The sequence below is a fragment of the Molossus molossus genome, unplaced genomic scaffold (genome assembly GCF_014108415.1).
Source record: "Molossus molossus isolate mMolMol1 unplaced genomic scaffold, mMolMol1.p scaffold_m16_p_10, whole genome shotgun sequence".
Classification (NCBI taxonomy): Eukaryota; Metazoa; Chordata; class Mammalia; order Chiroptera; family Molossidae; genus Molossus; species Molossus molossus.
This window is the reverse complement of record NW_023425345.1, coordinates 10497328-10523625: the sequence shown is the minus strand read 5'-3', so window position 1 is coordinate 10523625 and position 26298 is coordinate 10497328. Positions and strand designations below refer to the sequence as shown.

Below are 26298 nucleotides of genomic sequence, written 5' to 3'. Positions count from 1 at the left end.
AGGGTCTGCAAACTAGAGGGAGGGAAAGTAGGACCGTTTCTCCAAACTCATAGGCACAGTCATGCTTAAAACCATGGTGGAGGACACGTGACCTCCTGTATAAAGTTTCACGTGAGTACGTATTTTTAAGATATAGTTTCCGTGTAAAAACTGTCTCAGAAAGAACTGGATGTACCCTCCATTTTATAAGGAAATGTGACATAATTTATACTATGTCCCCCTTTCGCTCTGGCAGCAAGGGAGTTCAGAGCTCAGTCTGATGCTTATGTACGTCTCCATCTCTTCCTTTGTTTAAATTTCTTCTTTTTTTAACTTACAGCTTTTTATTAAAAGGCAAGACACAAATACATTGAATTAGTACATTTTTAAAAATTTTAGTTACACAGGTAATACATTTCCTTATTTAAAAACAAAAACATTCCAGATGAGGCTAAATCTTTGCTTCCTGTAATTCTTCGCTTCCTTCTCCAAAGCCTGTTCCTGGTGAGAAGTACTTGTGCGTGTACAGATGCATGTACACGTGCTGTCCTTTGCCTGTGCAGTTGCACGCACATGTGCTGATCGAAGTTTCTGAACTGTGATTTTTTTTAATTTAATACTTCTCCTTTTTAAAAAGAAGGCAGACATATAACACCAAAAATACTGTAATACACTTGGCACGCTATTTATTTTTTTTATCCTCACCCGAGGATATTTTTCCATTTTTCTGTTCAGATAGAGTAGGAGGGAGAGAGAGGAAGAGAGAGAGAGAAAAATATCGATGTGAAAGGGACACATCGAGTGGTTGCCACCCAAATAACCCAACCAGGGCCAGGGACAAACCGCAACCGAGGTACATGCCCTTAGTGGGAACCGAACCCTGGTCTCTCTGGACCGCAGGCCGACTCTCTAACCGCTGAGCCAAACCAGCCAGGGCAGCACACTGTTTTGATCCACACTCCCCCTCGGGGGACTGTCCCTAAGCTCTACCCGCACTGGTCCACGAGAACAGTCTCACTGTAAGGCCGCTCAGGACCCCTACGGCTGCAGAACTTATTCTCCTGGTTCCCTCTTGCTGGACGTCTCGGTTGTGTCCAAATCTCATCTTCGCTATTACAAATGGGGCCCCAGAGGCCGTCTTCATGGGTCCCCCTTGCACACCTGCTGAAGCGTTTCTCCCGGCCGGGTATCCAGAGGGGGAAGAGCTGGGTGCCCAGTGAACAGTCGTGGGATTGCACACTCACCCTCTCCAGTGGCTTCGCCATTTAATGTCTTCACCTGCAGAAGGAAGTGCTTTTGTGAAAGTAGGAACCGAGCTCCCCAGCATGGCCTCCCATTCTCTGAGGTCTTCGCAGCCTTCCTGGTGTCTCCTCTCTCCGGTGGCTGCGCGCAGCCGGCGGGACGTTGAGGAAAGGACATCAGCCTCACTGCCAAGGTGGCTGCCACCTGCCCCATAGTGTCTCGCAGTCCTGGGACACTGAGCTTGCTTTTGGAATTGGGTTGGGAGCTCTTCGCCTCTCCGCTTCCCCCCACCTTGCTGCCGGGAGCCTCTTCCCATCTCCCTAGAGACCATCCCGCTGTAAGAACAAATAACCAGCAGCCAAGCAGCCTGAAATACTCCAGGCCACGTGAGGGGGGGGCGCTCCCAGCAGAAAACAGGCAAATGTTGTCCGATGCCTTCTGCCACACACTTTCCAGCATCCTGGGTCGCCAGGGTTAGTAAAGCCCAACCCGCTGGGAAGGGCGATCGCTGGCGGAATCCCGGCCACACAATAACCTCTATTCACACGGAGGACTGGGGCTGGGAAGCAGCCTGTTCCACTCTCCCGGCCCCCTGGCTGCCGCACAGGTCCCCTCCCTGCCCCGCCCTTCACACCGCCCTGCTCCGGGGGTCACTCCCAGCTCCCAGTGGACCCATTTTCCCTTTCAGGAATTTTCAGGGGCAGGCAGGCCCTTCCCCGAAGGGAGAGAATACAAGAACCAACAGTCACTTTCTTGGGGGGCATTTTCCTTTCGTTTGGAAAAATAAAAATGAAGCCCTGAGTGTTTGATGGGCTTTCAATATTTCAAATTAATATAAAACAACGTAAATTAGTCTTTCTCTTTAAAATGTTCTTGGAGGCCAGAGGTAGAGGATTGGGCTCGACCGTGTTCCAAAGAAGTGCGTTGACGGTTCAGACCAGGGCAGGCTCCTGGACCAGACTCGTCGACGGTGACCGATACCTGACCTTTTACACCGATCTCTGCCTTGAGTCTTGATTCAATGATGACATGACATTATTTACTTTCATAATGTGAGTTCCAGAAAGGGAAGCTGAACGTTTTTAGCTCTGAAAGTAACCAGAGGTGTTAGATAACGTGAAGGTGGGAGTCGCCTGTTGGAAGCCGCAGCTGCGGTGCAGAAAGGCTCATTAAGCAGGACAACACGAGGGGTGTGAATGTCTCAGAGAAGGAGATGCTGTGTTGTGGAGCTAGGTTCCTTTTTTTTTTTTAAATCCTCACCCAAGGATACATTTCTATTTATCTTCAGGTAGAATGAGAGAAGGGAGAGAGAGGAAGAGAGAGAGCAACATCGATGTGAGAGAGACACATCGACTGGCTGCCTCCTGACGGACCAGGGCCGTGGATGAACCGCAGCCACGGTACGTGCCCTTGACTGGAATCGAACCCGAAACTCATTGGTCTGCAGGGGGATGCTCTAAATGCTGAGCCAAACCGGCCAGGGCTAGTTTCCTATTTTTTTTTTAAAGGGGATTTTGTCCTTGGATGGTTTGGCCAAGCAGTTAGAGCCTCAGCCCCAGGACCAAAGAGTCGCAGGTTCCGGTTACAAGTTCAATCACTGGCCCCAGCTGGGGTCATGTGAGCAGCAACCGACTGATGTTTCTCTCTCCCTCCTTCGCTCCCAGTGTATCTAAAAAATCAGTGGAAAAATATCCTCAGGTGAGGATTTTAAAAAGTTAGGGGAGGAAATTTATGCTGCATAAATATAAAATGGTAAAACTTATTTTTAATTTTTTTTATTTATTGATTTTAGGGAGAGAGAAACATGGATTTGTTGTTCCACTTATTTATGCATTTGTGGTTTGAGTCTTGTATGTGCCCTGACCTGGGAATCGAACCCAAAACCTTGGCATATGGGGGCAACACTCCAACCAACTGAGCTACCCAGCCAGGGCCTGGTAAAGCTATTTGAATGGGCAATTTTGCAGTCCCATTAATATTTTAATATGTGCATCCAGTAATTCCACTTCTTCACACTGACACGGAGAAGCGCTCCACAGGTGTGCTAGGGCACAGGTGGCCCTGTTTGTAGTGTACAGACAGGGAATGATGAAGAGGGAAGGTGGACGGGCGTGGTTTATGGCAGCGAATGTGTCTCTGACAACCTCAATCACAAGTTTTGACATTCAGCAAAGTGGTTTGTTTGTTTTAAATCCTGTTCTCTTTTCTCTTTGTAAAATACAAGAAAAAATTTTTTGTTTTAGACACGTGTGCAAGGAATCGAGAAGTAGAGACTTTGAACGGAAAGCCTGTGTGTACATATCAGAAAACCTGGGTTTAAAATGAGAAGAGGGGACAATTATGCCAGGTGCTCGTTGCTCTTCATTACCAAGTGCTAATGGAAAGCTTCCTCCGTGTGCCCTAGGATGCCCACATGCCAAAACCTCGCGAGGAGGTCTTTTAAAAATGTATGCCACGGTTAATGACTCCTGCTGGCTAGTACACGGGGTTCATTAGCTCCGTAATAGGATCGGTCCTAATCAAATATGACCAAGTTGTTGAATAGAAGATCAGAAAATGGAAGACATGGGGAATTTTTTGTGTGATCATTAAAAATGCCCAGGTATAATGCAGCATTGTTCACCCTGTCAGACTAATGATGTCCTCTAAAAGTGAGGAGGAAAAGGGGAAATTTCATCAGCTCTGAAGAGAAATAATTAACTGCCTTTCTTTCCGCCATGCCTTGGTGGGGAAGCGGGCATTCCACTCAGCGACTTCAGCACGCCCACGGGCCCTCTGGATTCTGCGAGGAGGTTTCGGGAAAGATGTCATGATGCTGTTCCTGATAGTACAAACGCATTAAACATCAAAGTTGCCCTTAATGCCAATTACATCTGTTTCTTCATTGAGCTTATTAAAAAGCTGTGCAGTCGTAAGCCACCTAGATACCTTGAAGCAGCAGCTCTGGCGAGAGGAACAAGACATGGGTAGAAATGTTATTTAGAAGGCTCTGGCCTTTGGCGAGTAACCATTTAATTAGCTCAGCCTGTGTGATCTATGACCTACCCCCATCTGACTCAAATAGTTGGTTGCTGCTATGGGTTTGTTTAATGAGATGCATTTTCATCTTGATCTTGTATTTTAACCCTGATCTCTTGGCCAGAATTAATGAGCAAGCCAGCCACAAGAACAACAAATAGAAACCAAGCACAGGGGGCTTAAGAAAAGTAACCTATGAGGGGGGAGCCCAGGAATTTACCTGGGGCCTGTGCTCTTCAGCGCCCGCATCTGGAAGCATTGTTTTCCCTGCATTCTTTAATCTCGCGGATGAAGCCCTGTGTATCCTTTCAGCAGGGTTAGGAACCTGAGCAAATGCCCTGGCTGCTCCCTACCCTTCTCACACCTGACAACAGGAGACCCACACCCTAGATGTTATCTGGGCTCCCTCCGCCGCTCCTTCAATTCATTCACCATCATTTCTTGCCTGGACTATTGTAGCTCCCAATTGGTCTCAGTTTGTTGGTTGGTTGGTTGGTTGGTTCGTTCATTCATTCATTCATTCATTCATTCAACAAATACTAATTAGTCTGCCACTGTGTGCCAGACCTCTCTACTCCACCTTGTCCACCCATCACAGAGGTGCCAGAGTGACCTTTTTGAAAAATAAACTTGATTATGCCATTCCCATGCTTTAAAAAACTTAACTGCCCCCTATCATGTTAAAGGCTCATATGCCTTTTATAATACGAATTCTGAATGGTTTGAAATGCCATGTTTGCTGAATGTGCCTATGGATTTTTCTGGCCAAAATTAAGTTTAGGAACTCATTAGCAAAAAAAGGATTATTTTCCCCCCTTGCTGCAGCTTGTCACACGCAAAGTTCCTGCTGCCCAAATTGTTCCGGTGTGTACGCCTTCACCTGTAGAATGTTCCACTGTAGTCTAAAGAGTTGAAGTCAAAGCTTTTTAAAGACAGTGGTTAATGGAACTGTCAGTAGTCTGAGATGAAACCTATGAAATATTCAAGCCATTGCTGGCAAAAAGAACATACTGAACTTTAAATTAATGTTAATTACTGTTATTGATGACATTATTTTTATTTCTACAGCATCCCAGAAACACTCAGGTCTTCCTGCCTCTGAGTCTTTATTTTTTTAATTCTCTAAGTATCCCCTCATTGCCTTCTGAAAATAATACTTTTGTAGCAACTCTTCTGCTCCAGGGGTTGCTAAACTCTTTATGTGAGGCCATATTCTCCTGTGGGCATTTCAAGTCTCTCCACACCACTCACCATGGTTCTTTCCTTTTAGATACTCCTTCACAAGATCCCTCTCCACTCGGACCAGTATCTCCGTCACCCGAAGCACATACCATGTTTGTCTCTCATCCTTGCTGGTTCCCTTGCGTGGGACCCCGTCCCTCCACCTTGGAGAATACCACAGTGGTATAAAGTGAGACAAACTCTCATTTACTAGTTAGCTGCATGATCATGGGCATATGAGTCCCACTCTTGGAGCCTCAGATTTCATCTAAAACATGGGTATAATACCTACCTCATAGGGTTATTGTGAGCATCGGATGAGATTCTGATACCCACAGCCTGGTCCTAGTGAGAGCTCACCAGATGCTGGCTGCTGCTGCTGTTACAAAGTTGCAATTCCGCTTCATCCCTGAAACCTTTATTAGCTGCTCTCAACTAACAGTAATCTCTCTGCTTTCCCACCTTCCACTGCACCTGTGGTCAGCAGTGTGTAGTACTTAAATCTTCTTTGTTCTGTGCATTCTTCTCCCACTTAAACTACAAAGTGAACTAGGGCATAGATCGTGTCTTAAATCAACACAAGAGCCAACAGAAGCCAGACTAGGAACAGGAAATTGATTGGGTGTAAGAAAAATACAGAGGAGGGAAGACTCTAGCCAGTTTGAGGACATATGTAATTCTGGCTCATAGTTGTCATGCGGGAATATGGGGCCGGTGTTGCCAGATCTCAGCCTTTTCCAAAGAAGCTAGAAATCCAGATTCCAATGTGAAATGTCCTGAATTTTCCAAGTTGGGTCAACACTGTCCAGACCAACAAAGCGTATCCGTGAGCCCCCAGTTTGTGAAAGCAGTCTTATTCCGATGGCCCCTATACTTCTGTGCATATGCTTGTTATTTAGACCTCTGAACTCCTTTTGATAGAGAAACAATATTATGAATGGCATGAAGGGGTCCAAGCTAAGCTAGGGGGCTGATTTTCATTCACGGCAGACCTGAAGCTTAGGGTTGTCCTAAGGAACCTAATCTCTACGTGAAACCACTTTCCCCACAAAAGAACACATTTTGAGTTCTGAGTTATGATGCCAGGGACACATACACTAGAATGGAAGCCCTTTCAGGACAGAGCCTTTGTTTTATTCACCGGCATTTCCCTATATTTAGAATGCTGCCAGGCATTCAGTAAATATTTGTTAAAGGTTACCTGCGTCTTTATCCATCTGTCCACCATCAATCTGTTCTCTGTATTGCGTACAAGGACCATGTTTCTCGCCATGATATCCCCAGCACCTGGTGGGTGATAAGAGATCAACAGATATTTGTTGAATGACTCTATGACTCTATTCATCAGATAGTTATTGAGCACCTGCTATGTGCCAAGGAATATACTGAACTTCAAGGATACAGAAGTGACTCAGATTCAAGGAACTAGGTTGCCCAGAAAGGATTGCACCAAGTATTTCCTGAAACACTTTTAAAAACTGTCAGGAGTTACTCAATGTTCCCGTTCCCAGAAAAGGAGGAGGGGTGGACGAGATGACCAGGGACCACTCAGCACCAGGCTTCCTCATTTATCCGAGCGTCCCCAGGGTTGTACACATCCACGGGGTCTGAAGATGAAAGGCGGCACTGATTTTCTTTCAACCACGTGTCAGAATGAGCCAGACGAGAGCCCCCCTTTCAAGTGGGCACCTAGGGAGGCCGTGTCCTCATTCCACTGCCGTTACGACAGCGCTGGACCACTTCCTCGGCAAGTGCCCTCGGGGAAAGTTAGAAGCCACTTGAGGACATTTATGTCACTGCTTTAGAATCATGCCTTCTTTTCAACCCTCCCCCCTGCAAAAAAAAAAAAAAAAAGTTTGGGAAAAAGGGTTATTCCACTCGCTTTATCCCTCAAACTTGATTCCAAATGACTGTGGGTTGTTTCCTAAAACCCAATCCGTGATCAGAGGAGCATCTTCTGTTGGGGGGCGTATTGAGCAGTTGTGCCCCAGGCTCTGAAGGCAGCAGGGCCCCCAGAGAAGCCCCCAAGGCATGTGCCTCGGCAGTTCTGTTGGAAGAAGTGTTTAACCTTCCAGTGTGTCTGTGGCAAAGGAGGCAGGATTCTTTTTGATGCTTATATTCTGGTGTTTGTGTTAAAGTGGAAAGAAAAAAAATCTAGTTTGCTTTTGTTTTTAATTAAAAAAAAATTTTTTTTTATCCTCACCCGAGGACATTCCCGCATCTATCCTCAGACAGAGTGGGAGGGAGAGACATCTATCCTCAGACAGAGTGGGAGGGAGAGAGGGGGGATGAGAGAGAGAAAGAAACATCCATGTGAGACACATCGAGTGGCTGCCACCCACACGACCCCAACCGGAGCCAGGGACAAATTGCAACCCAGGTACATGCCCTCAGCAGGAACCAAACCCAGGACTCTCTGGTCCACGGGCTGATGCTCTAACCACTGAACAAACCGTCCAGGGCATTTATGTTCCAAATATCTAGCTCATCTTCTGGACCCCACAAATGTTTTATGAAGAGAAAAATAGATGGTGATGAGGTCCAACACCTACTAAGACTTACCGGGTGCCAGGCACCCTGCTGGCCCGTGTCCCATATCACATCCGATTGTCACAACAACCTCATGAGGCGGCTGTACTCATCACCTCCAAACAGGCCCAAGGTTGAGTGACTTGTCCAAGGTCACCAAGCCAGTAAGTGACAAGGCTAGAATTTGACCCAAATTGAAAGTCCCTACCATGAACCCCTGACCTATCCTCATTAAGAAGGTAGTGAGTATAGAATCATGTAACCCTAGTGTAGCCGAGAAGGAGATCCTAAAGAAACCAAGAGGTTCAGCTCCCTGCTGTGGGTAGAAAGCCTCCCTGTAGTCAGCAGGTTAGTGACTGTCCAGCCTGTCCTAGGACACTTGTTTTCCCAGGCCATCCCCACCCACTGCTGTGGTCAGCCAAAAGCTCTCTGACTTTGACACCATTCGAAATGGCTACTCACCGAGTGAGTGGTTTGAAGCTTGGCTGAGTGGGGTACCTGCAAGACCCTATATCATTTTTGCAATTTTGAGGAACTCAGTTGACCCAGAATGTAGCCAAGCCAAGGACGGCACCAAGAAGAAGGACTGGGAATTTGGGCCAAAAAAGTGACCAGCGATCATACCCACAGGAGCCAGGAGTCTGATCCCGCTCACCTACCACCTCCATCATGACCTTGGGCAGGTTGCTTTGTCCTCCTGGGCCTTGGTTTGCCCATCTGTAGGAAGAGGGTTATTTCTGAGGTCTACCCCGCTCTGGAGGAGGACTAGAAAGACCATACTTGTCTTGCGTGGGATTTGCTCACTGGGTGTTCGTTTATCCCCCCAGGCTGGAGGAGAACTACGAGATCGCAGAAGGGGTCTGCATCCCTCGCAGCGCGCTCTACATGCACTACCTGGATTTCTGCGAGAAGAACGACACCCAGCCTGTCAACGCGGCCAGCTTCGGCAAGGTGAGCCCGCCTCGCCAGGCTCATGCTCCCGCCCTTTTAAATCGGTTATGCACAGCTCTTAATCTCGTTAATCGGATCTTTGTAAGTTGCTGAACTTCGGTAACTTCGCTGTAATACTCCACTGTAAAAAGTTTAAACACTGGTTAACAAAGGAATACCAAACCAAATGCCAAAACAAAATAATACCAAAAGTATTAAAAACGTCAAATAATGTAGACAGATTATAAAGGGAAAAGGGAATGTCTGACTTGAATTTCCTCAGTACTTAATTTGCAGAAAGTGATTTCTTTCTCCTGCAAGGCAAGTACTGAACACACAAGTGTGGGATACGCAGTCAGGGAGCCCGGGACCGGCACACTGCTCAGCTTTGTAACGGGGGCTCTGTGGAGAGGCTGGGAAGTGGCCTTGTCTCGTAGCTTGGCTGTCTGGGCGGCCTCCGCTGGGGGTGGTGATGTTTGTCGTGTCACTGCAGGCCTGGCTGTCCTCTGTCCATCTTATGATAGAAATATATTCCACGCTCAGGGCTGTGTCTACGAAAAATGTCTCTTACTGACCATTCATAGCCGCCAGGCCGAGGAAGGCTGAGGGAGCACTCCAGACTGAGCGTTCATTCGTGTGATAGAGAAAACTCCGGACTTTTACACTTCCAACGTACCCTGTTCAGCTGGAGTCTATACGTCCAAGTTCTTTCTCCTTTTATTCGCTTGTTTTCCTCCATGTCTAATTTTTACTGCACCTGATAACAAAAAACAGGCAGACCTGTTCTTTTCTACCAGTTCTCTGAGCACAGGCATCGCAGGACTGGACGGCAGAAAGAGGTCAGTGTATTGATGTCAGGAGATCCCTTTGCAGATCCCCAACAGAGAAGTCATCAGCATGTGAAACAAAGAGCGTGTGAGACCTGAGCCAGGCTCCCCGGAGAGTCCAGAACTGAGTGGCTAAGAATTGACTCCGCTTGATAAATGGGAAGAGGTTCTGGCAACTCAGGGAGGGAGACGTGTTTTTGTGATTCACTGACACTATTTCTCCAAAGTGAAAAGAAGTGTTTTAAAAGTCAAGGGAGAAACCCCCTTTGCCATTTCACTCATTCATTTCTTCTGTCCATCCCTGTTAGCCGAGGGGGAGGTGTGGCCGGCAGGGTTAGGCAGCAGAGACCCCAGTGCGGGTCCTGGCAGGAGGTGCTCACAGACCAGGGAGGAGACCCTCAGCAGGCGAGCCAAGGAAAGCACACGAGGAAGGCGTGGGACCTGGAGCTCTGTCACGTGTCTGTGGTCCTGAAACATTCACTTGTGGCTACACACTCCCTTCAGTGGCCGCGATGGAAAGTCCAGAGAAGGCCTCTTAGAGGGAGGGACAGGTTGGGTGACATGCAAGACCAAGAATCATAACTCTCCTGGACTTGTCGTTTAACCTCTCTGAGCCTCAGCCCTCTCCCCTGGGCCTTCTTCAGGGGCGTGTGGTCAGATTCAGGAGAGAGGATGTCAGTGGATGATGGAAGGTACTGTTCACTCAGCTGTCTAATAGCTCAGATACTTAGTAACACCTGCCATGTGCCGTTACAACGGTCGTTGCTGTGAATTCTCCATGAGATGTTTGTGTGCAGACACAGATAGCCATTTGTTAGCTTAGATTCTGGGTGGGGGGAAAAAACAAAAACAAACAAACAAACAAAACTCACTATTTCTAGAAACTCCAACTTGCCTAGGTAAGGGCTTTCTATTCCTTTTTTTCTCAGATACTTTGTCAGCTTAGGGCTTCTTTGACCTCGTGATCTAGGTAAAATTGATTTACCCCTACCCCTCCTCCCGAACCCCAGTTCCATTCCTATTTTAGGTCTCAAGCTCACCACCAAGATTTCAGCAAACCCCAGAGCACTTGCGTTCTCAGGGTCATGTTGAGTTGGGGCTCTCCCTTCTGCATATCCCACCGCTCTCTGCACCCGTGCGGCTCGGTACGGTAGCCACTGGCCACATATGGTTGGTAACTTAAATAAAATTAAGTCCTTCAGTCACACTAGCCATATTTCCAGTGCCCAGTGGCCACATGTAACTCGAGGCGACCGCCTTGGAGAGCACAGATAGAACATTTCTATCATCACAGGAAGTTTTATTAGACAGCCCTGTCCTGAGCCACCGTGAGCCAGGGATGAAATTCAGGGGCCTCTTGGCTTTGCACAAGAGAGCCCGAGTAATCCCAGTAGACTGGAGTTTGTAGGAGGGGTTTACATCCCAACCCGTCCTATGGAACAGACATCAACATGTCAGAATGCTGTTCTGCCTCCCACCGCACGGGAGGCTCAGTGGTCCTCCACCCGCCAGCTCCCCGCCCTCTCCTCTGCTGCCTCCTCATTCCTCCTCTGCCACCTCCTTCTGCTCCCCCCTCTCTTCTCTCCACCAAGTTTCCCCTGTTCCCTGATCCTTGGTGACTGCTGACATCTCTGCTCACAGGTCTCATTTACCCCAAACGGCTATGCAAAATATTTCCCCAGATATTGCTTTCTCCCCAAGAAGAAGTGCAGTGCCAGCTGCTTCCAAATAGTACTTAAAATAAGCATCCACACATCCAAATAGACATCTGTCTTGTCTCCAGTCCAGATGCAATGAAGTGCTCTAACGGTAGTAAAAACACCAGTGCAAAGGCCCTGCGGCTGTCTGGCCATTGATTTCAAATGCACTGCGAGCTGTGGCCGTCCCTGTAGGTGGAGGACGGCTGGTGGCCACTGCAGGCAGGCTCCACATTGAGTTTACTGAGTTGAAATCCCAGACATTGCCCTTCCCGAGGGCTCCCAGTGTGCCGCAGCTGCCATCTCCTTGAGACCTTGGGGTGTCACTGGGGACGGTCTTCCTTTGAACAGGTCCCTCTGAACTCATGATTCCTCTGTTAACTTTTAACTCACAGCAGGCGAGGTTCCATATTTCAAATTCGTTTTCAGGGGAAAATTAGATTGGTGGTGATCTCCCCGCCAGCTTGCAAGTGAGCAGAGGTTTTTGAAATGGACATTAGTGCTGGTGTCCCCGCCCTGTGTCCCCCGCTGGGGTACTGGCCTTGACAAAGTGGACAGCAGCGATTGCTTTGCTGAAACAGAGGTCCTCTCCAGTGCTATGGCCAGGCCCTGTCAGCACTGGCTCCCAGGGATGGTGCACTGACTTCAGGTCCCAGAATTAGTGTAGGATCTGCGGGGAACTCGGGAGGCTTCCAGCCGAACGGGGCGGGGCTTGGCCTGCTCCTGCCGTCGCCGGGGCAACGGAAGGTCACCTGACTTGGAGTCACAACCTCTTCTGCGCACCCATTTCCTTATCTTTAGACCGGAATAATCCTTCACCAAATTACTAGGGATAAAATGGGACAGAGCATATGAGAACATTTTTTAAAAAACTGAAAAGCTTTACTGACGGAAGAAATCACCATTATCTAAAATCGGCCCCACTATCCTAGCTTCTCTATTTCTTCACTGTGCTTTATTTCTCTTTATAGCACTTATCACTGAAGTACCATTTTATACATATATGATATATATATATTATATGTCATATACATGATATCACTAATATATAGTATATATCATTATCTGTTATATCAGTGGTTCTCAACCTTCCTAAGGCCGCAGCCCTTTGATACAGTTCCTCATGTTGTGGTGACCCCAACCATTAAATTATTTTCGTTGCTACTTCATAACTGTCATTTTGCTACTGTTATGAAGTGCCATCGGAAATATGTATTTTCCAATGGTCTTAGGCGATCCCTGTGAAAGGGTCGTTCGACCCCCAAAGGGGTCACGACCCACAGGTTGAGAACCGCTGTGTTATATCATTATATATTAAAGTAACATATAGCCCTGGCCGGTTTGGCTCAGCGGTTGGAGCGTTGGCCTGCGGACCAGAGAGTCCCAGGTTCAGTTCCTGCTAGGAGCACGTACCAAAAAAAATAAAAAAATAAATAAAAAATAAAGTAACATATACATGATATAACTAATGTATAGTATATATAACTCTCTATATTGTATCACTGTATATTATATTATATTGTTTTCTATATATTATCTACATATTATATATTATATATATTGCACATGTCCTAATTATAACTATCATATATATATGACTAATACATATTATATACTATGTCTATGTATGTTAGTTGCTGGGTTTTGTCTGCTTCCTTCTCTAGAATGGAAGCTGCATGAGAACTTTTTTGTTCACTGTAACCACCCAGCTCCCAGAACAGTGCCTGGCACATGACAGACTCTCAGATATTTGTTAAAAGTTGAGTGACTTTTATTGGTAGTGTAGGCCAGGAGCCATATGAACCATCTGACTTATGTGAATTTGTTTACGTGGTATCATAACGACATGAAATTGGCATTGTACCTGTTTTCCATGAGCTCATTTGCTGAGTAGGGGTGAACTTGTTAATGTACCAGTGGCAACTGGCTATTTTCACTTACTCCTGACCTGCCCTCTGATGACATCACAGGGGAACCCCCAGCATCCGACCGTACTCAGCCATCACGCCGGTCTTGGTTAGATCATTTAAACTCGTTCTCAGCTATGAAAAAGTGCAGTTTGGTCCAAGTTAAAACTTCCATTCAAGTCAGAGCCTCCCCTTCCCAGTGGCTCAGAATTTGCTCTGTGAAGGGGTGAAGCCGGCTCCTTCTCTCTTCTTTTCTGGCTCCTCCAGGGCAGGGGAAGAGGGTGCTTCGGGGAAAGACATCAGGAGTCATTCTGACCAGCTGGTGCTCTTTGTGCTTCCTCCAGCAGTCAGTGCCCTCTGCTGTGAGCATCATCCCTGTGCTGGGGGCAAGGGCCCAGCTGTGGGGTTTGGAGGAGCCCCTGTGGCTCTCCCCCCACTGGCTGGGGGACGTGCTCTCCAGCTGACCACCACCCACAGCTGCTCTTGCTGCCCCCCTGAGGAGTCACCCCGTGGCTCTGTCCTTGTGTTGCATGATTTTGACCGCATGCCTAGTGTTCCACCCTGACTCTCAGATGCCCCGGTGAGCCCCACAGTGTGGCCGGTGTCGGAACCACCGAACTGGGTGGTGCTCTAGTCACTCCTTCAACCGTGCTACGGCCAGACTCCCTTCGGACCCCTGACGGCTTCATGGCCGGTTCAGGAGCTTCTTGGCGACTGGTTATAAGAACAAGTCTCTTTTCAATAACTTAGACTCTCTTTTAGCTATTGAAAGACCAGTCCCCATGCTCCTGCAGTCCCCATCCCCCGCCCCCAGCTCGGGTCTGACCACGCGTGGCGAGGGGACCTGCCGTGGGGAAAAGGGAGTGTATGGTCTGACCTTCTGCTCTCCCGGACCCCCCCTTCCCTCCTGCGCTGCTTCCTCCAGGCTTGTCAGATGGAGAAAAAATACTTCCAACATGGCAACCCTACTTGTCCAGAAAAAGCAGTAAAATCAAATTTTAGAGAAGAACAGAACTGTAAATCGAAGCAAACACAAGGCAGGAAGGATCAGAACTGACCCACACAGGACACCGTACCAGCTGAGTTGCCCCAGCTGATCCCAGGCCGTCCTCTCTGACAGGTGCAGAAGTGTCTCGCTGCAGCCAACTATGAAAGCAGCCTTCCCAGGCTTCTCACATAATTAATAAAAACAGCAGCCGTTACATGGGCTTTCTGCGTGCCTGGCTGTTCTCAGCACTTTACATGTATCAGCGTCATCCCTCTTTCAAACAACAGTTCATAGACAGGAAAACTGAGTCCCAAAGAGGTGAGGTAATTTGCCCACGGTCATACACCCAGTAAGCGAGGGATCCAGGATGTGAGCCTGGGGAGTCTGGCTCCCGAGTCCATGGACTTAACCATCTTATTTATACGGAACAAGCTATTTCAGGGGGAGTGCGGGTGTATGTGGAGGCTGGTTTCGTGTAAAAGGTTGTATGTGTGTATTTTTGTTTCTTCTTTACTTTGGTGGAGTCAGTAGTCACGGGGCAACCTCCTGGATGAGGGAATTTGGGAGGAGTCTCTGCCTGCTCTCAGGGATCATGGTGCTGGCTGCTGCACATCTTCCCCCCGTGTTCCAGGCACTGTGAGGCCCTGCCCGCATTTCCCATGCTGCCTCCTCCCTCAGCATTTCGGGTCACCCATTTGTTCAGCATCCCCTGGTCTCGTTCTGCGGTGGACCGGCCCGTGCTGGGTGATGGGGTCCAGAGTGAAGAAGAGAGCGCCCTCCGGGGCAGGGCTGCAGAAGGGGCATGCGCACGTGAGGACTTGGGAACAGGATGGCAGGTGCGCTGTAAGCACCCGGGACTGCAGGGATGCAGAGGCGGCGGCTTCGGGCTCTTTTTGGGTGGGGTTGAGGGCAGCCAGAGAACCAGGTCAGTCCAGGAGAGCCCCCAGGGACCGGGCATTGTTCTCTGCCAACCCACAGCCTTATGAGACCCACGGAAGCTGAAGTGGCTGTTTAATCCCACCAACTGCTTCTGTCGCCCACTGGTCTTCTGGAAACTCAAACAAAAACGCTGCCTGCACAAGGATGGAGCACTACGTGCTTAGCAACGAGCCCCAGCTTTCTGAGCAGGGAGGGCACCTCTCACCTGGAAAGGGGTTGCCTTCCCCGCGTGGTAACACGCGCGCCAGCCGAGGCTTAAAGGCCGAGACTGTCTTCAAAGGACCTTTATTGAGGTCCACCATGTGCTGTAGGCCAGCAGTTTCCAATAATGCCAAGTTTGGGGTCCTGAACTTGAGGATCTGGTGGTCCCTGTCCTTCTCTGAACCTCAGTCTCACCTTCTACCAAATGGGAAGAAGTTAGTCTACAAATATGTGAGGATCATCGTATTAGTCAGAAACACCTTGCACCCAGGGATTACACTGATGGTAACGCCGGCTCTGTGCGGGCGCGGCCAAGCCCTCTGCACACCTCGGCTCACTGACTCCTCACGCAGCCCTGTGAACTAGAAGCGGTTTTTCTTCCCATTTCACGAGATCGCGGACTTCAGGGCCGCTGAACCCTCCCTGTGAAATCAACCCAGGGTGCAAATCAGAAGGTGTATCCCTTTGGAATTGCGTTGGCGCTGTGGGTGAAGACGGCCTTCCCCTCTCCAAACAGTGACTTTACTAAACGAGTGGTGTGACTTTCTTATGTGTGGAAGAAGGTGACCCAGCATTGGTATGACATCTCTAGAAGAGCACCAGGGACCTGGGCTCCTCTCCGTGCTGCCAGACCCAGCAGATGGCTTCCAATGTCTCAGTCACCTCATGGTCCAAAGTGGCTGCTGGATAACAAGGGCTCTGTTCCAGGCAAGAAGTAGGGAAGAGGGGGAAGGTTAAAACTCCAGGCAAGTCAGCCCGCTTCAGGCCCTTTCCCAGGGCGCTGCCCTGTGACGCCCTGCATCTCACTGACCTTGGCTGTCAGGGAGGCAGGAGAATGTAGTCCATTGCCTCCTGGAATTAAAAGTTAGAGGTTAGTTAGAAAGGGAAGGAGGTAGGCAGCTACCCATTTTATCCACCTGGGCATTTCAGACATCCATGCCTTCTTTCTTTGATTGACTTTAATATTGTATTAGTTTTAGGTATACAGCATACTGATTTGATGTATGTATGTATTGAGAAATGATCACCAAAATAAATCTAGTTAACATTCATCACCACACATATTTACAATTTGTTTCTTATGATGAGAATATTTAAGATGTGCTTTCTTGCCCGGCCAGTGTAGCTCAGTGGTTGAGCGTTGACCCATGCACCAAGAGGTCACTGGTTCAGGGCCAGGTTGTAGGCCAAATCCCCAGTTGGGGGTGTGCAGAAGGCGGCCAATTGATGTTCTCTCTCATCGATGTTTCTATCTCTCCCTCCCTCTCCCTTCCTCTCTCTCTAAAAATCAATAAAGAAAAAAACAACTAAGATGTACCATCTTAACAACTTTCATATATACATTATAGTATTGTTAACTATAATCACCGTGCCGGACACTGCATCTCCAGGACTGACTTACCTTATAACTGGGAGTTTGTATCTTTAGACCCCACGTATCGTCTGATGGGCTACAACCCTGAAATGGAACCCGGATCCTGAGAGAGTGCAGGGTAGTCTCAATGAGGAGCACGTGGAAAGTAACACACGTGCTCCAATGTGATAGCTCACGACTGTATGAGGGTGACATGGCTTATGGTCAGCAGGAAGAGGCGGGTTCACGGACAGGCCCTGGGCAGCTGTGACAGTGTGACGTGAGCATGCGGAGAGCCTCCCTGAAGGCGTGCTGATGTCCCGAGTCCCTCGTTCCTGAAGTCTGTAAGACGCCACTGGAACAAGGCAGGATCATTCATTCATTCTTATAGTTGCTAACACCTCGGTGTAAATACGGTTAATCTGTCAAGGGGACTTGGCGATCTATCGGTGCAGCTGCCTCATTTTGCAGATGAGGACATCGGGGGGCAGTGGGATTGCGTGGTTTTCAGAGGCAGGCCTGGGTCGGAAGGTTCGGGATGCCCTCTGGATGCCCTCTGCAGGGCAGGCTGGAGCACAGGAAGCTGAGGCGACAGAGGTACCTGTAGGATGGAATTGATGTGTGTCCTGCTTTTTTTCCATGAGGATTTGAGATGGTTGGCAGTTTGGGCTGTGGGTGGCGCTTCCTTGCACGTTTGGCTCCTTCCTCCCTGCTTGCCATGCTTGAGTGATGCAAAAACACAGCACACACACAGCCCTGGCCACCTTGGCTCAGTGGTTGGAGCGTCGGCCCGCGGACCAGAGAGTCCTGGGTTCGGTTCCCGCTAAGGGCACATACCTCGGTTGCAGTTTGTCCCCGGCCCCTGTTGGGGTCATGCGGGTGGCAGCCACTCGATGTGTCCCTTTCACGTCGATGCTTCTCTCTCTCTCTTTTCCTCCCTCTCTCCCTCCTGCTCTATCTGAAGATAAATGCAAAAACAAAACAAAACAAAAAAAACCCCAAAACACACAACAAAAAACCACCCACTGTGTTTTGGGACCCGTGCCTCCAAGTAGCCGTGTATTCCTGGAATGGAGATGAGGCCAAAGCTTCCTCTCATTTTCGTGGCTGTCCTCTTCCTCAGGAGTCCTTGTAATCCGCCCCCAGCCTCCCTCCCTGCCCTGGAGCCACCTGCACGCCCCTGGAGGCCGCAGCAGATCAGGGAGCATCCCTGGGCTCCTTCAGGGATGGGCCTTTCCCAAGGACACAGAATGCACTTACAACATTCTCGCGCGTGTTATTCTTTACCTCCAGTATCTGCTGTGGAGGGGCCGTGTCAGAATGTCTCATTTCACACAAGTCTCCACGTGTTGTTATTTCAGGTGTCCTTAGTGTTGTGCACTGTCAAAACTCTGAAATCAAATTGTTCGGGTTCAAATACCCTCTCTACTACTTCCCAGCTGTACGAGCTTAGGTGATTTCTTAATAGCCCTGGGCCTCAGTTTCCTGCTCTGTAAAACGGGGAAATGATAGCAACCCCTGAAGAACTGTTGAGATGATGACTGTTAAAAGGACTTCCTTAGCACAGTGCCTGGTAAACACGAACTCTCGACGCATGTTAGGTGTAATTACGACTTCAGTTTATCACAGCAGCATTTCGTGACTTGAGTACTTGACGGTTTTAATATATCTTCACTAACATATCAATTTTCAACTCTTCCAGCTGCTCTTCCTTCTGAACAAATGTGAGAACAATTGTTCTAAAAACGTCCTGCCTCACACACTGCCATCACCCCCTCACCCTCTCTTATTAACGTCTTCAGAGTTATTCCAGTTTCGACTGAAACTGTATCTTATGTAACTCACCTCATTCTAGCTAAATCGGTGAGTGGTAACTGTCTTTTCTCAGACTCATGCACATGCCCCCACCCAGGCAGCTGAAGGCCAGTCCTGGGCTCGTGTGGACTCTTCTTGGACTTCTTGGAATTGTTATCCATGGTGCCCCTCAAGGGACAGCAGATTAACTGTTACCTTCCTAGCCCAGGGGGTTTTCATCCTTTGTCAGTCCATATACATGATTTGAAATTCCATTTCTTTCTCGTTGCACTAGATATACTTTCTTGTAAATTTTTGAAATTTCTCTTGGGGAATTTCCTATGGAACCTGCCACATTTTTACCCCATGGAACACCAGTGCCTGGTACCCAGAAGGTGCCACCAAAAAAATTATTGATGGCCCTGGCCGAGTGGCTTCATTGGTTGGAGTGTCGTCCTGTACACCAAAATGTTGCAGGTTTCATTGCGGGTCAGGTCACATACCTAGGTTTTAGGGTTTGATCCCCAGTTGGGAGGCAGTTAATCAGTGTTTCTCTCTCTCAAATAAAAAACAAATCAATAAACATATCCTCAAGCGAGGATAAAAAATAATTATCAAAGGGATAGAGTTATATCAGCACAGTAAGGTTATTATGGCAAACACCCATTTCAAGATGGAAGCATTGAGGTAGGGTGTTGTACAACTCCTGCTTCATACTGCCAGGCTTAATTATTTTTTTCTTCTCTAGAAAGGGGGCCAGGTCGGTTGTCCACAAAGAAAGCAAGTATGCCACTTTCAGATTTAACGTTTTAACAGTTAGAATCCCTTCGGCCAACTCTTTCCCTCATCATTTCTCTCTCTCGTTCGGAAAGTTGTGTGTGTGTGTTTAAGACCAGCCACAAGCCTTCTACAATACCTTGTCGTGAAACAGTCACTTGTCATTGTACGGATTTCGAATTCCTTGCCATTTGAAAAGGCTGTCCTCTTTTCCCACACCCGAGTGACCTCTGAAACGAGACCCGCAGGTCCTGTGTTTAAACTGGTTTCAGCATAGTTGACTTTTCATATCCCGGGAGTTTGTCTCCTCCACAGTACGGGAGGGTCTGCGCTTTCCACTACTTTGGAACTTCTTTGGGATCATTTCTTGTTGGTGGCAAAATGTTGCCTGCCAAGGGCGGACTGAATTTTTGGAAGCAACCCAGAGCCTTTGTTCAGAGCCGTTCTGATGACCACGTATACAGAGAAAGCTGGATCAAGAAGATCATATGATTTGGGGTCAAAATAAAACAAAGCCCGTCTATGGAGTCGTGAGACCAAGTGGCTTTCCTGTGCGACTCTGAAAGTGTCTCAAGGTGACACCGAGAGAGGGTGTCCAGTGTTTCATGCACAGTCAGTGGACACATCTCTGGCTCCCATGGGTGTCAATCAAAGTGAAGAACAGGAGAGAAAGTGGAACAAGATCCCTGCCTCTCCCACCGGCCGGACTCTGAATCTGAGCAGCCGGAATCAGTCACCTTGGCTCCCGGCATGTCATCTGCGAAATGGGGATCACCATACTCTCCTCCAGTGTTTTAGGATAAGATTATAAAACCGCTGGTGCCCAGTGATGCCCACTGGGTGTCAGTTCCTGCTCTCCTTCTCCCTTTCCTGCCGTAACAGAGGGTAGCAGTTTGAATATGCTGTTTCAGGCATATTGACCTCTAACGCACTTGTGTTTTTTTTGAAAACCGAACCCACAGAACTATGTCAGGAAAGCCAGCATGCTGAGTTCCCTTCGGCCTGGAGCAAGGGATTGGGGAGATGACTAGCGTGGCCACCACCACCTACCAGAGAACCCCGACAGCTCCCGAGAGAGTCGTTCTCCTGGGACGCCCCACTTCCCACCCCAGCCCCGCGGAGCCCCCGGCCCATCTGCCAGGCTGAAAGGGAGAAGGGTGGGACTCCGAGTAATTAAAGGGAATTTGGAAGGCTGGCTGCTGCGGAATGTTAGATCACTAGCTAGAACAGCATGTGGCGTTCTTTAGGCAGGCTTCATTGGATCCGCACAAAAAAAGAAAGCGGGCTGCCTGCCGTCTGCTCATTTATCAAACCGCGGAGCGAAGCGCTCTCAGCTCCACAGAAGTGCCGGACTGTTTGCTGAGTCCGGCTCCAGAAATTAAAAGCTGAACAGCCTTCGCGGGGCTGAACCGAGCCTGCATTTTGCGACTCCAGCTAAACTGTGCTGGGCTTTCAGATTCTGGGAACAGTTGATTATATAGTGAAAGGAGAGGAGAATAATTTGTAATTTTCAGTCCATAAGAAACAGTTAAAAAGAAAGAAAGAGAAAAAAAAAGCAAACTCCCTTCCCACAGGGTTTCGCTGGGGCTGGCAGGAGGAGGCCTGTCTGCACCAGCCTTTCTTTGCTCAGAGTGGGAAAAGTCTTGACCTCCATTGGGGCAGAATGCGATGTGGTTCAGCAGAGCCTCCCATCCCCCACCCCACCTCTTCACAGAATTCCTCTCCTCCGAGTTCTTCATGTGAAATGACCTTTTCTCTTTTGCGGGAAGGAGGGGAGGATTTGGCCATCAAATATGTTCAGATCAAAAGCATTTTGACAAACAGAACTGAATATTCGAACCGCACAAACACATTGCTCAGGACACCATACTACACCACAGAATCCCAAAACCCGGTTTGAATGGGGATCCTCTGGAATCCATCAGAGGACTGAAGTGTAGAGGGCTAGGTCTGTCCGTGAAGAGCAGGGGCTGGAAAAGGGTGATGACTAGCGGAAACCGGAGTAAGAGAGACAGAGAGGGGTGTTAACAGATGTGGACCCCTTGCTCCAGCCCCTCCCTGGCAGCTGGCCATTCCCCCCACCTCCACATCCAGTGACAAGCAAATGGAAGCCCCCTTGAGATGGAACTTGGACCCTCCGTCCTTCCCATAAAGCCCAGGAGACAAGCCTGGGGCCCACGCCCTTACTCCCTTGACCCTGCCTCAAGCCCGTAAGCTGAGTGTTTTGTACACCAAGAAACCTGCTGTTCAAATACAAGAAAGAGAAAAAAATCTTCTGGGGGCCACTTTTCAGTTCAGCACACTTTCAAGGGGGATGATACCCTTCTACACCTTGTGGAAAGCACATTGACGGTACGCTTCAGGACCCTTGAAATGTTTCTCACCTTTAATCAAGCAGCTCCACACTTGAGAAACTATTATGCGGGGTGGGGGTGCGGGGGGAGAGCCCCAAGCAAAATGTCAACAATAAAAATAGAAATCACTATGCAAATGGTATTGCCTATGGCATTACTTATATTAGCACAGCATTGGAAACAACTTCAATGGTCTACAAAAGAGGAACAAGTCATTTATTGAGTCAATGATATCTGAGCCATAGTATCTCCTGCCTGGACTACCACACTGCTCTCTGACTGGTCTCCCTGCTTCTACCCTCGCCCCCTCCAGTCAATTCTCCACACAGCAACCAGAGCCATCCTTTGAGAGGTAAGTCAAGTCTTGTTCCCCACTTTCCTGCTCAAAGCCCTCTAATGTTTCTGCATTTCATTCAGAGTAAAAGCACAAGTGCTCACAAAGACCCACGAGGCTCCCCATGGCCTTGCTCATCACCCCTTTCAGCCTCCTGACCTCACCTTCTGTCCTAGCACTTGCTCTGGTCCAGTCACATTGGGTTCCTAGCTCTTCCCGAAACATGTCAAACAAGCTCCTACCCCAGGGCCTTTGCACTGGCTGTTTCCTCTGCTTGCAGTTTTCTTCTCCCAGATATCCACAGGTTTTATTCCTTCACTTCCTTTAGGCTACCGCTCAAATGTCACATTTGATTACTGAGTCCTTATCACCCTAAATAAAATAACAACCCCACCTCCATATCCCATTTCCCTCATTCTGCTTTTTTGTTTCTCCTTGTAGCATTTATCTGACGTAAGACATGTTGACTTTTTGTTTAGTTTTGGTCTTCTCCTACTAGAATGTAAGCTTCCTAAATAAAGGCTGTTTCTGTTTTGCTCAGTGTTCTATCCGTCAATGCCTGGTAAATTGTCTGGCCTGTAGTAGAGTTCAATAATCACTTGCTGTTGAATGAATCCAGGCTAGGTCCCATTAGGCGACCTATGTGGTTACTGAGGCTGCAGCTTCTCAACAGTGGGGAAGAGTAGTAGAAAATGTGGCTGGAGGTCCAGTCTGTGTAGAGTTGCATAGGCTCAGGCCAAGGACTTTGTAGGCCTGAGTAGATTGACAAGATATGAGGATTGTATGGACCACGTAACTATCTATGGTCACTTAACCCAAACAAGTGGCTCAGGGAAGATTTCTGGAAAAAAATAAGATACAGGTTTAGGTTTGAAGGATGAGTAGACATTATGCAGACCAAGGGCATGGAGAGAGGGTTCTAGAAAATGAGAACAGCCTATGAGAAAGGCCAGGGCAAGAGAGAAGGCAGTGTGTTCATGAACTTGAAAGACGTGCCATGTGGCTGGAGCATGGAGATTGGGGGAGGAGGGGGAGAGGGGAGCGGACCTGGTGGGTTTGGACTTTGTCTAGAGGCTTCATGCAGATGTGATTGTGTTGTGCATAACTGGACAGAGGCAATGGGGAGGCCATCGTAGCAATCCAGGCGCCAGAGCGTGACCCCAGGACTGGCAGAGACGGGACAATGTGGGGAGAGTCAGGATACATTCAACTTAGAGGAAGGATGCAACTTGGTCACAGACGAGAAGTACCAGGTGCCATCGTGGTTTGGAGAAGGACGAGCTCTTACTTACCTGGTCAGGGAATCAGGAAGGCTGTTCCCGGAGGAGTGTGCGTGCTGATGGGTGGGGTTGCAGGGCACAGGTGGTGAGGAGGTGGACAGAGTGGCAGGTAGAGGGTGCAGCGGCGTGGAGCCCAGAAGCCAGGATGCATTCAGAAAATCGATCAACGCCAAGCAGTGTGATGTGGATGGAGCTCGGGGCTCATGTAAGGACGTTTGAAGAGAAAAGGTGGCAGCCCAGAGGAGCTGCACGGTGCTGAGCTGCAGGCGAAGGGGCCTCGGCTGACCCAGCTGCCGCAGAGCGTTGTCGGAGGCTCTGAGTGGACAGGTAATGGTCTGGATTGTTCCCTCAGCAAATCCACTTGGGGACCTCAGTTATCCAGACAGAATGACTTTTGCTTAGTTGGTGTTTTTATTAAGCAGAAGAGGAGGTGTTTATTTGTCTGATTTCCACTTTGGTGGATGCGGGTAGATTTCATCGAAGTGGAAACACCAGGCTGCCCGCCGACTCAGCTGTCCCCTCGTTCCCTAGCACACCTGGGGACAGGCTGTTCCCTCTTTCCCTAGCACACCTGGGGACGGGGCTGTCCCCTCTTTCCCTAGCACACCCGGGGACAGGGCTGTTCCCTCTTTCCCTAGCACACCTGGGGACAGGCTGTCCCCTCTTTCCCTAGCACACCTGGGGACGGGGCTGTTCCCTCGTTCCCTAGCACACCTGGGGACGGGGCTGTTCCCTCTTTCCCTAGCACACCTGGGGACGGGGCTGTTCCCTCTTTCCCTAGCACACCTGGGGACAGGCTGTTCCCTCTTTTCCTAGCACACCTGGGGACAGGGCTGTTCCCTCTTTCCCTAGCACACCTGGGGACAGGCTGTTCCCTCGTTCCCTAGCACACCTGGGGACGGGGCTGTTCCCTCTTTCCCTAGCACACCTGGGGACAGGCTGTTCCCTCGTTCCCTAGCACACCTGGGGACAGGCTGTTCCCTCTTTCCCTAGCACACCTGGGGACAGGCTGTTCCCTCGTTCCCTAGCACACCTGGGGACGGGGCTCTCAGATCCTGTTCATAGCTGAGGCCACCAGAACATTTCCAAAAGACAGGGGAATTGAACAGAAATCTTCACTGGAGAGTAGATGGGAGCAGGAAATGTATTGCTCAGACATACCTAACATGTAAATGCAGGACTATGGTATAAAAGAAATGCAGGTTGCTGTTAAAGAAGGAATGAGGGGCTGTGGGACACCTTCATTCCTCCAGAGGCAATACTAGTGTGTGGTAGTCAGACTGAGCACCCCAAATCCCAGGTCCACATCTTGTGAGCCGCGTGACTTTATGCGGGTTACTTGGCCCCTGCAAGCCTCAGTTTAGTGCTGGGCAAAGGGAACAGCAGTGGAACCCGGCTTGTGATGATCACCTGAGCAAACACACGTAAAGTGGTTGGCACGGTGCCTGAGCCAGGACTGGACCCCAAAGCCAGTGTGCTGAACGACAGCATGCCGCTGCCTCCACCTGGCTAGGGAGCCGCGCATCAGGGGAGGCCCCATGGGGAGGGGACAGGCTCGGGGAAAGAGGGGAGCTCCTGGGGCTGAGTAGCGGCAGCGTGGGTTTGGCGGTCCAGGCACAGGGACGAGCATGCGCCCGGGGCTCGGGGAGCACACGGGGCAGGGGCTGGATTTGAGCCTGGGGGAGGTCACAGAGGGCTTCAGGGACCAGCCCAGGGAGGCTGGATATTTATCCAGTGTAGGCAGAGAAGGCACCCACTGTTTTCAACAAGGAAATGAAATGAGATTTGGATTTTACTTTTATTGATTTTGGAGAGGGAGGGAGGAAGGGAGGGAGGGAGGGAGGGAGGGAGAGAGAGAGAGAATGAGAGAGAGAGAGAGAGGGGTGGGGGGCATCGCTCTGCTGTTCTACTTCTCTGCACGCACGGCACCGGTCGGGATTGCACCTGCAACCTTGGCGTATGGGGACAGCGCTTTAACCAACTGACCCACTGGGCCAGGGCAGATGTGGATTTTAGAAAGATCCTGTTGGTGGGGAAGCAAGACTGGAGGCAGGGCGACCACTCGGGTGCGTGTCTGCGGCCCAGGTGAGATCCTGGGCGGCCTGGGCAGTGGCGGGGGAGAGGTGGCTGAGTTCAGCACGTGCCTTGGGCAGAGTCAGCAGGACATGGGTGGCGCGTGTCGGGAACAGAGGGGAGTCACTCCTGCTTCTGTCTTGGGTGGCTCAGTGGAAAGATGGGAAAGCTGCATGTATTGATCCACACAGTATTCAGAGGGAGTGAGTAAAACCCATCAGCTACGGAGGGAGCCGTAGCTACATTGATCAGTGGATTCACAGACCCCGTTCCGAGACTTGGTGACTCCTCAAGATCATAGCACAAAGAATCACAAACACACTGAGTGGACGTTTTCTTGCCTCATGGAGGTAGTGCAGGCAGCTCCAGAAGCCTGTCTCCTGTCCCGCTGGCTCTCTGGTGTGTCTCCAGACCCGAGTCTGGGCCCTGGTACCTGGGCCGAGGATGGGCATTGCCGTGGGCTCGGTGGACATTACGCGGGACACTATTTGGACAAACACTTAGAAAGATTTCAGAACTTTGCTCATTCTCCTCAATCGAGTAATACTAAAGCTTAGCAATGACAACAACAACAACAAATCCCCCTTTAAAAAAGTATCTACATGTTTTTTTCAGGGTAAAGGAATGATTTAGTTTTGAAAAGAAAAAATAACAACAAACCACTCTAACATTAGAGTTTATTTTTGGTGCTGGTTTCTAAACTAGCTTGAACTGCCTTTGTCAATTAGGAATATTTCTAGTCAGAAAATCCTATTTGCAAAAAAGGCTGATTTCTTGCACAAATGTTATACAAAACTCTTTTTGTTCTACCCTAACAAACATCCACTTTTATTTTTCCGTATTCCTTCTTCATT

At 49.1% G+C, this 26298-nt stretch overlaps 1 protein-coding gene across 1 annotated transcript in view; it reads left to right on the top strand.

The window, feature by feature from the left end:
• RFX4 (regulatory factor X4) overlaps positions 1-26298 on the top strand; it is a 126908-nt gene that overhangs the window by 30036 nt on the left and 70574 nt on the right. Inside the window, exon 4 of the mRNA XM_036252990.1 lies at positions 8817-8940. Within this exon, the coding sequence (XP_036108883.1) occupies positions 8817-8940 (124 nt within the window). The remainder of the gene's footprint in view (positions 1-8816; positions 8941-26298) is intronic.